This window comes from Panthera onca, chromosome B1, assembly GCF_046562875.1.
Source record: "Panthera onca isolate mPanOnc1 chromosome B1, mPanOnc1 haplotype 2, whole genome shotgun sequence".
Classification (NCBI taxonomy): Eukaryota; Metazoa; Chordata; class Mammalia; order Carnivora; family Felidae; genus Panthera; species Panthera onca.
The window spans coordinates 178,660,456-178,673,471 of record NC_138342.1 but is presented as its reverse complement, the minus strand read 5'-3'; the positions used below and the strand labels follow the sequence as shown (position 1 = coordinate 178,673,471).

General features: G+C 44.5%; 2 protein-coding genes across 10 annotated transcripts in view; one reads left to right on the top strand and one right to left on the bottom strand.

Annotated features, from left to right (window-relative positions):
* The window catches only part of LOC144616102 (uncharacterized), an 88,924-nt gene that overhangs the window by 50,716 nt on the left and 25,192 nt on the right, over positions 1 to 13,016 (top strand). The gene's annotated exons all lie outside the window — the stretch shown is intronic.
* Positions 6,958 to 13,016, bottom strand: part of LOC132691609 (low-density lipoprotein receptor-related protein 2-like) — a 43,661-nt gene continuing 37,602 nt past the window's right edge. For 4 of the 5 annotated variants that reach the window (XM_060653118.3, XM_060653125.3, XM_060653124.3 and 1 more), the window contains 3 exons: positions 11,792 to 12,028; positions 9,458 to 9,935; positions 7,628 to 7,861 (listed from right to left, as the gene is read on the bottom strand). In XM_060653118.3, the coding sequence (XP_060509101.3) occupies positions 7,687 to 7,861; positions 9,458 to 9,935; positions 11,792 to 12,028 (890 nt within the window). In that variant the 3' untranslated portion in view covers positions 7,628 to 7,686. Of the gene's footprint in view, positions 7,036 to 7,627; positions 7,862 to 9,457; positions 9,936 to 11,791; positions 12,029 to 13,016 lie in introns of those variants that run through there. The other variant, XM_060653121.3, reaches the window with a different exon arrangement.

Sequence of the window (13,016 nt, the reverse complement as noted above, 5' to 3'; positions counted from 1 at the left end):
TTTCCGACACAAAGTGAGCCTAGAAATCTTTTCCTCTTGTAACAGCGGTGCCTAAAATCACAGGTAGGCTGCTAAGTGTTCCATGAGGGAGACTAAATCTCCAACAGGGCCGGCTCTCATTTCAAGCTGTTGATTTAAGGGTGCCTTTTACTGAGCCGAATCTCATCTTTAAAACTTACCCTTGGCATCCAATTCAGAGGTAGGAATGTTCAGTTCAGTAGTGAACTGGTAACAGAGAGCTGTACCGTAAGTAACTAAACGGCACCTGCTGCTTATTAGCAGTGGAAAGGATAATACAAATTTGCTTCCTTTGCCATTTTGTACCAGAATCACCTGTTTTTTGAGACCAAACCTTAAAGCGCAGGCGTATCATTTGTGACCTCCTTCAAATGCAAATTCTCATTGAGTAGGTCTGGAGTGAGGCCTGGAACTGATTTCCTAAGGAGCTCCCAGGAGGTGCCAGAGCTGATGGGAGGCCCCCACTTGGGGCTGCAAAGGCTTTCGTTGGGACTGTGCCTGGCTCAAATTGCAGTCCTTCCCAACTGGCAGCACAGAATCAGACCTTTGAGAGCTTGCCCCCTAGGAGAGCTAGGGCACTTGCTCCAGGGAACGGGGCCCAGATGGAGAAAAGGCAACACTGCTTTCTCAGCTAACACCTCAAAAGGCAGGGATTAGGGGCCTGGGAAATCAGGACCTAGCAGACAACAAACATAAAGATACTGGGTTTCTAGCAAGTATTGAATTCACTGAATCCTGCCTGCATAATAATTCCAAATATTTCTTAGAGAAGCCTGAGTAGAAACAAAACTAGTGTTTTGTATGTTTTCACTTTTCCTCCCTGCCCAATTATTCTCCTGTGGCTTATATTCAAAACAGTTCCCTTCTGGTGATTAAGACTTTGTTTTCAAGAATTAGAGCTCCATTTTTGCCCTAGCACAGAAATGAAACCAAAACTCCTTTTAAAAATGCAAACTGGCTTTTGCTGTAAAAATATTCAAGAAAGCCTGGAAAGGCACTCCTGCATCAGGCTGGGATCTGTTTGGAGACACACGGGTCATTCTGTGCCACAGCAGCATAAACGGACAATGGCTTTGACACACAAGACGCTGGACCAGGCTGGAGCCTCAGGAGTGGCTGTTGTGGGCCTGAACTTCTCCTGAACTTCCTAGGGACTAGCCAGGCGATCTCCCCGCAGGGAAGACACCAATGGGGAACAGCACAGCCGCTCTGCCTCAAGCCTCCCCCTCCCCCACCACCATGTACCAACACAGCTTGTTCTGAATAATCCCAATCACATACAAAGTATGTGTCCCCAGTTACTGGCTGAAGTCTTCTCAAGATTACTCCAATTATGCCTGGAGGGCGGGGAAACACGTGGAAGTGGAGGAGATACTGCGCTAACAGGCTTCCGGCTCTACCTGTTCTGCAGTGAGGCTCTTCTGGGAGCATGCCCTCACTAAGGAAGGGTGAGGTTTTAGCACACAAGCTGTCGAGCCTTTGTGGAGGCTGTAGGAGGGCTGTCAGCGATGCTTTGCAAACCACTCTCCACTGCGTAGATCGCCCAACCGATAGGTTTGGGGATGCCTGTCATCTCGTCAGCACCTTTGTGGACACTTTGGAAAACCACCGTTCCAGGCTCTGCGTTTGTGGAACTTACACACTCTAGCAGGAGAGCTGTGTACAAGGACAGTGAATAACAGACCAGAGCCAAGGGCTGGGGGAAAAAAAGAGTGGGATTTTAGGAAAGGCAGCCAGGAAGGGGGTGATGGCTTGACCGGAGACTGGAAAGAAGGGAGAGGGGAACGTTGCAGGCCGAGAGAACAGTGATGGTGCAGCAGTCCAGGCACCAGGGTGGTTTGCTTCTGTCTCACTCTAGAACAATCTGCTAAGGACAGGAAGAAGCAGGAGGTACCTTTGAGCAAGCCTTGGGAAATCCTGCCCTCTCCCTGTTGTCAGGTTAACCGCTTCTCTAGGAGGGAATACAGTCTGGAACAAACGCAGTCTTTTACAGAACGTTGTCCAAATCAAGGGGTGCCTGGGGGGCTCCGTCGGTTAAGCGGCTCACTTGGTTTCAGCTCAAATCAAGAACTCATGTTTTGTGAGCTCAAGCCCTGCGTCGGGCTCTGCACTCACAGAATGTGTTCAGAATCGAATACGATTCAGTTTGTGACTAACTGGTGAGAAACATCCTGTTCTCTTGATGTACATAGATAGCCCACAACGCAGCAGGCATAGAAAGACATTCGAATCTCAGGGCCACATCACATCCCCAGGGTTCTGGATCTTACCCCCGTATCTTCAGTCCCACCTTCTTAAAATGAAGACCTGTCAATCATGTCTTTAAAAGCCTCAGGATGTTCCTTATGTGTCATCCACTCTTAGCTTAAATGCCATTCATGGCTTGGCCAAGGCCTGTGTTTTTTCATAGTTTTCCCCTGTCCCATCACACCCTAAATGGCTGCTCTCCCCCATCAGCTTCAAGGTGTCCTATTTGAACACATCATCCACATGTTCAAGTGTGCCGTTTTCTTGGGGTACTTTCCTGTTTCACCTCTAAATTGAAGGTAAGGGCGTGGTTTCTATGCATTTTTATAGTCCCAGAATGGGTACTAACACTTGTTCAGGGCCCGTTAGCAATTTATTAAGTTAGGGGCGCCTGGGTGGCTCAGTTGGTTGAGCGTCTCACTTCAGCTCAGGTCATTATCTTGCGGTGCATGAGTTTGAGCCCTGTATTGGGCTCTGTCCTGATAGCTCAGAGCCTGGAGCCTGCTTTGGATTCTGTGTCTCCCTCTCTGTTCCTCCCCTGCTCACAATCTCGCCATCATTATTCCAAATAAAAGCTTGTGTGAGGGGCCAGGGAGGAAAAAACAAAAACAAAAACACAACTTGTGTGCAATTCTCATCCAGTCTTCCCAATGACCTCCACCCACATTCCTCTCTCCCCACACTGCAAGCAGTGAAATGAGCCCCTCCAGTAAATCTCCATTACACAGGACTGAACACAGGAAAACAAGGGCTTTAGTCCAAATCAAGGAAAATACAGACAAGGCATTTTGGAGTGGGGGCGGGCGTAGGGCCTGGGAGAGGCAGCGCTGACTAGGGGGTTTATTCTCCCGTGTTGGTGTGTGGAGAGGAGGGCTTAAACCTTGAGGTAGACACAGTTCTACAGCACTCTTGTCCCACCGGCCTGCCCAACACGTCTGACACAGAGGCGGGCGCCGCTGGGGGGTTTTGGGGTAACGGTGGGGTTTGGAGCTGATGGCCAAGAAAGAATTCTTGAACATGTCTTTGGTGCAAAAAGGTGATTTTATTAAAGCACGGGGACAGGGCCTGTGACAGAGCTGCATGGGGGTTGTGAAGAGTGACTGGTTATATGCTATGGAGTTGGGAAGTAAAGTCAAGAGGAAGTTTCTTAGAGGGATCTCCATATGCTAAAGACTCACATTACTGGAGGCCTTGCTATTGTCAAGCTAAGGTCAGTTTTTTTTTTTTCCCCTCTAGCAAAGCATTATGATTAAGACCTAAGAAATGGTATAGTCTGTATTTCCCTCAAGTATTTGTCAATGGGCTGCAGGTTATGAGGAAATTTAACTTAACCTTCCAGTTCCTTCTTGCCTTTTTCCCCCCCATCACTATGGAGGGGAGGGTGATGTTGGGGCTCCAGGAAGCTGAGTCTATAGGTTTCTGAAGATTAGGCTATGGATAAGATTGCCTTTTTCTTATAATTTACTAAGATATTTGTGAACTGATGGAGACTCAGATCCTGCACGACTATGATCTCTATCAGGTAACCATTGGCTTTCTTTCCTTTCCTTTGTTCTTGGGCAGGCAGGGGTCCCTGAGGAATATCCCACATAACCCACCGGGGGGACGGGTGTGCTAGCTTGTGCTTGGCCCTCCGCTTGTCTTATGCTCCCTCATCACAGCCACATTCATAAACCAGCGTGAGGTCCAGGCACAGAGCCAGGCAGGGCAGGCCAGCTCACCGGTGAGGAGCACCTCTGCCATTCAACATGGCCACCACCGCTCTCCCCCAACCACCTTGGCTCCCAATCGTCCAGTGCCCCCCAAAGAGCTGCCACTCATCACAGGGCTGAGGGTCCCCGCAGTTTTACTAGAATTTGGGGGGTGGGGGGGGGCGGCTGGCATATGCTTCCTAATAACGTAAGACCTGCCCTTGCTGGACTTTGGCTTTCTTGTCTGTACAACGGGGAAGAATGGATTCGATGTGATCAGAGGGCCTTTCTAAATTTAGTATCTTGAGAGTGAAAGGTAAGAGTTAGGTGCAGTGAAGAGGAGAAAAATAAGTAAACAGTGAAGGCTTAGGAAGCTCATTGGCCTGTAAATTGCCTGATGGCAACTAACTCCATGTTCTGGCTCTTGGTTTCTCTTGAATTTCAGAAGGCTTTCAGCAGTTAAAATAGTAGGAACTTGATGGATCCCTCCCATTATCAATGATCCCCTATTTATTTCCTAAAGAGAGTATACAGTGTTTAACTGCTGGCTATAAACATAAAAGGTCAAGTTTTGCATAGGGCTCCTTGACTCTAAAGCATGAACCAGTTAACTTTGGTAAAGCTCCTTGGTCTCTCCAGAAGAGAACCCAAACCTCCCAACGGATTATAGATGTTGAATTCCTATAAGGAAATTCAAATTTTATATCTGCCACGGGGTTTACTGCTCCAGCTCTTTACGTGGAGAAAAAATTAAGAAATTAACACCTAATACAGAGACCATCACAAAAGGCGGCTCTTAGAGTTAATATGCCATTGCTCCAAACAGGTAAGATTATGAAACTGATATAATTAAACCCAATTCTGGGGATAGGGATGGTTAGGAATTGTTCACCTTATGAATGGGTACTTAACATTTATACTTAAGTCTTTCCGGTGAAAAGGACATTCAGATGTGTCTTGTAAACTCTTAGCTATAGGGAAAGCGTAACAGGATGTGTTGAACTAGATTCAAGTGGCATAATACTTAGACACACATTCATAGGGGAACAAAGAGAAAAGACATAACTGAGCCAGGGCAGAAGGTGGAGGGAAGGGGTGCATCCACGGACACACAGATTTGGCTGTTGTCAGCAATCCTTTTCCCCAGGAAGAGGAAACGGAGGTCCTATCTGGGGTCTAACCTGGACGTGAGGCCCACAGGTTAGAAGGTGCGGCCAGGAGTTGCACTCTAGTGGACAGCTTGCAGAAGTAGGAAGTAGACGGAGCTGGCCAGAACACGATCCTTGGAAGTCCCATGGAGGCTTGAGGTCCACAGGAGGTGAAGGCGACGGCTGAAGTGTGTCCAGGCAAAGTGTTAATACTGCCACATGTCATCCGTGCATGGTTTCAAGCCAGATTCTTGTGTGGTATTTTTACTCACTTTTGCACAGAGAGGCAGAGCCTTGCCAATGGCCAACTTGGCAGTGAGATGGTTCTTGGGAGAGGTAGCAAGAGAAATCTAAGATTCCCTCTGTGGATGAGAGAGGTCTCAGGCACTTTGGTGCTGAAATGGTTTTTGCCAAATACCAGCTAAGCACCCGATCAACTTAATGCTTCTCTGTGCGTCTCCCAGGATCAGGAAAGGCGGAGCCCACAGTGGTTGTTTATTTGGTCAAGTACTTGGGAATTTTTATACTTGACTGCAAAGCACAGTCTGTTTTAGGTACCACACTCACAGTAAGAAGCCCAGGACTTCTCTTTATGCTTGGTGGCCTATACAAACCCATTTTGTAAGAAACTAAACTAAACATGTTCTCAGTCTCCAGTGTGCAGGCATTTTTGTATTTTCATGGGATGTTTGATTGGCCTGAGATAGGTTCTGTTAACCCCCTTGTTATCACTGGGGAAACAGTTTCATGATTCAGTGATTTGCCCAAGGTTGCTATTGAATTTTAGACAATACTGCAGTTACCCGTCTCCCATCACTGATACAGTGCCCTTGATTCCTTACATAAGTGTGAAGGAAGATGTCATCTCGAAGGCAAGCGGAAATATTAGCGGTCAAAGGGACTTTGGGATCTAAGTAGCATCTACATGTTTCCCCGGCAGGCAAGAGCTGTTTGAAATGCATCCTGGTCCACACCTGTAACTCTGTGTTGTGAACAGTGTCCACCCACTTTACTTCAGGAAGCCTTAGACAAATCGTCTGGTCGAGTTTCTACATCTGTGAAGTAGATTCACCTGTACGGTTGATTCTTGAGCAAACAGAGGTTGGGGTGCCCTCCCCCGGCAGTAGAGAATCCACATATAACTGGGCTCCCTCAAGACTTAACAGCCTCTTGTTGACCAGAAGCCTTACCCATAACAGTCAATTAACATATTTTGTACATTGTATGTTTTATATGCTGTAACCTGACAAAATAAGCTAGAAAAAAGAGTTACTAAGAATATCATAAGAGAAAACACCTTCACAATATTGTACTTATTGGAAAAATCTGCACCCTAAGTGGACACATAAGTGCAGTTCAAACCTGTGTTGTTCAAGAGTCAAATGAGAGCATTAAAGGTTTTTATAAATTCTCAACAAAAGCGAGTGCTAAGTTTGTAGGTATCAGAGAGTGGTAAAGAACTAATACTTGAACACTTGCTACACTGCAGAAACTTGACCTTTACCTGAAAGGTAAAGATTCGAGAGAGATCATTCCCATTTGCAAGACTGAGAAACCAGTTCAGAGCAATTAACTACACCTCAAAGTTAGTGACAGAGAGAAGATTCAAATTCAGAACCTCTGACTAGAACTGGGGCCAGGCACGCGGGGATTAGATAGTTTCTGTGAACAAGCCACGACCTAAATCACTTGGGGCCTGTACTGACGTCCACCCCTGCTGGTGATGAGTCTGCCAATACCCACTAACAAAACCAGATGAACTCTCCCAATTTTAAAGAGCAGTTATTTTAATAAATTACCATTTTAGCACATGCAGTTACAGTAAGTTGCAGATGTTAAAACAGCACACAATACAATGTATAAACCATTTTTATTGAGATGTTCCAGCTCCTGTATTCATCAGGTTAGTCAGTTTGTAAAGTTAACAGTTCCTGTTGGAAAAGAGACTTGAAGTTAGAGAATACCCACTATAGTAGTTTTGTGGCAGGGGTTGGGGGGGAGGGGGGGTTAAAATTTTATTTGTAAGTAATCTCTGCACCCAACATGGGACTCAAACTCACATCCCCGAGATCAAGAGTCATATGCCCCACTGATTGAGCCATCCAGGTGTCCCTGAATATATATATATATTTTTTTTTTAATTAATTATTTTAAAGTAAGTTCTATACCCAATGTGGGGCTTGAACTCATGACCTTGAGATTAGGAGTCACGTGCTTTACTGACTGAGCCAGCCAGGCACCCAATACTCACTATGTTAAAACAAAGCAAAACACAGAGGTGGTCAAACAACAAAGATGTTAGCACAGCTCACAGAGGAATGTAAATTGTAGGGGTAACTCCAGCTAACTCTAATGACATCCCACCCCACCATATGACTGAGCTCCTTGTGGAAGTTCACCAAAAGCTGAACATCTAGATTACTATTTCATGCATATTTCACTTCAGTTTGAACTAGAAATTGAACAGAGTCTAAACATAAACAAGGGACTGGACATCCATTTGACACACATAATGGCATCATTCACCAATTACAAAAAGCTCTGAAACTTACCACTGCCTAGTTTTGCCCAGCTAGGATTTTTCAGAAGGGACCTTCTTTCACTGTACCCCACAATCTGTTTTCCCCAAAGACAGTTCCCAGGCATACCTGCTCGTCATAGGCTTCATTGACAAAAGTCTCACTATTCATTAGATTTTCCTCTTCTTGGCCATTTTCATTATGGTGGGTCAGATTTCTTGATGCTGCTGTACTATTTCTAAAAATCAAAGAAACAGTCATCAGAGTTGTTCCTGGAGATTGAAGCTGGGATTGGGCTATGATTAGAAAGGGCCAACTCATCCCCTATCAAACAAAGGCTATCATTATGGAAATGATGTTCTATTTTGTCTTTTGAATGAATCAAATGATCTAGAATGGGCAATACTTGAGTCAATTATGATTTGTTACCAGGCATTCACTTAATTTCCAAAATAATACATCTTCTCAACTGGGGGAAACTAGGTAATTGGGGTAAATGAGAGATCAGACATAGGTGACTTAAGAAAGCAGATTAATGGAGCACCTGGTAGCTCAGTAGGTTAAGCATCCAACTTTGGCTCAGGTCATGATCTCACAGCTTGTGGGTTCAAAACCTGTGGCTCTGCACTGGGCTCTGTGCTGATGGCTCAGAGCCTGGAGCCTGCTTCAGATTCTGTCTCCCTCTCTCTCTGACCCTCCCCCACTCATGCCCTATCTCTCTCAAAAATAAACATTAAAAAAATTTTTTTAAGTAAACATTTTTTTAAAAAAGCCAATTAATGTGGTAGAAAGACCTCCCAAGGGTAGAATTTCAGTCTGTTTTAACATTAGTAAGCTATTAGCCAGTGTTACCTTGGGCAAAGATTCACCATTTCTCCTGGCCTTCTCTTCATTGTGTGAACACTGGACAGAGACATACCTTTTAAAACTTTCCTTCTCTCCATATTTCTTGATACACAGGCTGCTTAATGTCTTGGCCCAGTATGTGTAACCTAATCAGTTTCTTCAGCTTCTATAACTTCCTATACTTAAGCCAATTTTGTCATCCTTTCTACCCTTAGCCAGCAATTTGTTATCATCATTTGTTTCTTTAATCCTGTGACTCTTGCTTTTACGCAAAACTTTTTGTTTGCTTTAAATCTTTCTGGAGTTGATTTCACTTCCTGTTAGGGGCTGAGTTGCGTCCTGTCTAAATTCAAATGTTGAAGTCCTAATCCCCAAGCACCCCAAGAGAGTCTTTAAAGAGGTAATTATGCTAAAGTGAGGTCATTAGTTTCGGCCCCAACGCAATATGACTGGTGTCCTGATAAGAAGAGATTAGGACACAGACATGTAGAGGGAAGACCATGTGAAGACACAGGGAGAAGTCTGCATCCATAATTCAAGGAGAAACCAACTCCACGGACACATGGATCTCACACTTCCAGCCTCCAGAACTGAGAAAGTTAATTTGTTAAGGCACCCAGTCTGGCAAACTAACACACCTCTGAATTTGCCTCCAAACAATCATTGGCACTAACTCTGCCTTGTTGGTAAAGAATCTCATCACTTCATCCCTGAGATTATTATGCCACTAATGGCTGTTGAGGGCAATCTTACCTCCATCAATGCCTCATACATCCCTTACAATCTCATTTGCCCCAGGTCTGACTCAAAGACGTCGCCTCTGTTGTTTTTCTGTAGGTCATCTAACAGGTGAGGGCTGCTTCATCACCCAAATCCTTTCTCAGAGGACAGGCTTCTAGGATGGAGCCATACCTCCGACCCCATTAATCTTATTTTATAAGCCTTCTTGGGAATAAACTCTCCCGTGAGGACATTAATAACTGCTCACCTTTTTAATTTGTGTTCTCTTCTGAAATAGACAAATGCTCCCAGAGCTACCAGGACAACTGATAAGGCAATGGTTACGCCAAGGGTGATGTGGCCAGGGGCGGGTCCACGTGCTGGCTCTTCACAGAACTCTCCACCATATTCCATCAGACAGCTGCACTTTCTCAGCTCTCCTACCACCGTACAGACTCCCCGCCCATTACAGTAGTCGGTGCTACACGGCAGATGTTTTGCCCTCTGTGAGTCCTTGGGATGAACAGGCTCGCCTTTTCCCTTGGTCTCTGAGGTCTTGCTTTCTCTAGCAGAAATTGGAGGGATGGGTGTTTTTCTGAGAGGATAATTCATCCCTTCTGGCCCCGGATATCTAGCCTTGGGAGACTCAGTAGCTTGGAGAGGTAGCTCGGCTTTTAGGGTCCACCTTTTACCGGCCTCTGCATTTTTCGATGTTGGTGCTGAATGGGTTTTATCTGGATAGGTACCTACAAAAACAGGTAGGAGTGTGGGTATATACACATATGTGTCAGTTGAGAACTATTTCAGAAGAGCAAGAATTCCAGAAGACTTAACCAGAGAAGTCTGAACTTATCATTACCATAATCTTTGGACAGAAAATTAAAAACATACAAAAACCTGCATATGGTAAGGCACTTAAAATGTTTGGTTCCAGGAGCAGCCTATCATACCAATCTATTTATAAATGACGGTGTGCCCATTTTTAGCCAAGGTAGACCACCCCCATTACCAAAATGTTTTATTCTATAAGGAATAGTGTGGGGGGTCTAAATGGTAAATCTCTAGAAAGATTTTTAAGATGTAAGTTTATCTGTAAATATGATTTTTTTTTTTTGAGCCCAAGTAAACTGTTGGCTTAGCGAGATCTACTAGCTGCAAATATTGGACTGGACTTGGTGGCAGTGGTGGGCGCGAGAGGGTGGGCAACAGGGCGCTTCTCACCAACAGTCTGAAAGTTGGGTTTGCGTTGAAGACGTTTCACCATATTCTCCATCCCTGTTGGCACAAGCTTTATTCCACACGAAACTGCTAAAGACCAGACTCCTGGGAGGGAAGACAGCAGCACCTGCTGTCTCTGCCTTAGCTGGTGTTACAGGCGTGTTTCCGCTCCTGGGCAGTTTAGGGTCTTTGACAGTTGGGTATATCCAGAGGAAGCCAGTCTAGCTTTATGTGCCCAATACCATCCCCTCCAAAGAAGCTTCATGTGAAAGTCAGGGTGAAATACTGATTGAGGAGTAGAGCCAACGCTTTGTCATCAGGACGGGAGACAGGAGAGTGTATGTTAGGTTTCCGGTTTAGTTTTAAAACCAGATGGTGAGGGCGATGCATTTCTCACTCACTGACGTGTGTGCTTGAGTCACTGTAACACAAGGCGTTTTGTAAAACCACTCTCATTCACTAGACCATAGCATCAACTCTGGGAGTCAAAACCTATTAACTTTCCAATTTAAGATGAATTGATTAGGGATAACAACTGGTATTCCATCTAGTCAGCTTTCAGGAAGATGAAGGTTTAAATTGAGCAATAAGAACCCTTGGCTATAAGACTCCTTTTCCAGTTTGTCTTCTTACTAGTTATGACGGGTTTCAGTGCTGAGCCCACTGTTTCTTCAGTTCTACAGCTCACGTGACTTGAATACCATTGGAGCCAAAGCTGTAGATTTGAGGATAGTGACTGCCACAGAATTAGATATCACAGTTGCTTAGCTGACTGGCCAGGACAACAACTTTCCATGAAGGCCCTATGTGGCAGCAGCATTTCTGTAACGACCATCTACCAGCTAGCATTTAAGAACTAACATGACAACAGTATGTACTAAGATGGCGGCTTTATTTGCATGCTCTTGTATTCCTTAACTCTTTGACATAGAAAGTGCTTTTTCCACATTAACAGCGGGGAGCTGAACCAAGACAGGTCAAATCGTTTGCCCAACCTCCTCCTCCTGGGCTATGCTCACTATGTGATCAATTTAAATGCACAGAATCAAATCTAGATTGAATGAATGTTCTTTCAGACAACATACAAACTGTCGGACTCCTTGCAGCTACCATAATGCCTGTTCTAAAACTGAATGGGAGGACACATTAGCTTTCCAGAAGGTGTCTATATAATTTGATATCCAATTTCCCATAGAAGTTTTATGTTGTTCAGTTTAAAAGTGCCTGTAATAACAAGGCTATGGTCTAGAGGATAAAAGCTTGAGGGATACTACAGAATTAGATATTAAGAATTAGATTGAGATATTAAGAATTATTTTATTAAATATTGAAAGTATGTCATGCATGGTGATGAACAGTGGGGTCCTGGATAGGAATTACTCACAGCCCATTTCATCAGATCCATCCAGACAGTCAGCATGACCATCACAAACTTGCTTCATGGAAATGCACTTCTGACCATCCTGACAGGATTGTGATGGCTCAGAGCACTGGACAGCTTTAATACATCTGCTTATGTTAGCCAAGTAGTACCCACTGGGACATTTACAAGTCGGTCCTTCAGGGTTTGGCAAACAGATATGGCTGCACCCTCCGTTATCCTTTGAGCAGCTGTTACTACCTGTAGATCCCCCCCCCAAAAAAAAAACATTGATTTAGATGGTTTCAGAAGGGTCTTCTGCAGACGTTCTACAAACAGACTATCAGAGTTATGGGACCCAGATGTTTTTTTCCAGAGTAGATAGCTTTTTAGTTTAACTCCTTTTGGTCAACCAGGTGCTGAGTGTTTGGTGATTCTTCTTCATGGATAATGATGACTTCAGAAGGCTAAGAGTTCAGACAAGTGAGAAGCTTAAGAAAAATCGCGCTGAACTCTGGCCCATCCAAGACCCCCTTGTGAGTTCTCCTTTTTCCCTCACATCAAGCACCCAACAATAACACTAGAAGGGCCTTAGAAATAAAGCTGTCTTTAGATGCAAACATGAAGGCTGTGGTGTCTATTCTCCCTCCGTAAGATTCTGAGTAGAAGTCAGCCATTTATAGCTGATCATGGTTTTGCAAGGCTTAGATCTTAAGCTTTAACCTCTAGTAAGGTTTTATTTTGAGATATTCCAGGAATAGTAGACTAGGTATGTATATAGTGCAGATAAAACTTGCCTCAGGAGTGACAGGGACCCTTCTGCTGCTTCTCAGACCTAAGCCACAGATTATTATCACTTGGGTGACCATTGATCCACACTGAAGAATTCTGAAAAGGTTCTCTCTGGAAAGCCTTCAGAAGTTTAAGCATGACTAACACCAGTTTTAGTCATGTTTAGCTTTCCAAAGCAAAGCAATGGGGTAGCAATCACTTAAGACCAAAATACTCAATATACGTGGCAGTGGTAGATGTGGTTAACTATCCGAGCTCACATTGTTGGTGTTAATCTCAACTAGGAAAAGACTTTTACCTATTACTATTTTAACTAAGCCCATCATCACTCTACCCAAACACTGGAGGAAAGAAAACATCTGGGCGCCCCCAGGTTGGAATTCCAAGGATTAGTTAACAACACAAGTAGATACAAGTGACAACAAGTAGAATAAAGACCAGTTCCACTGCAGAGATA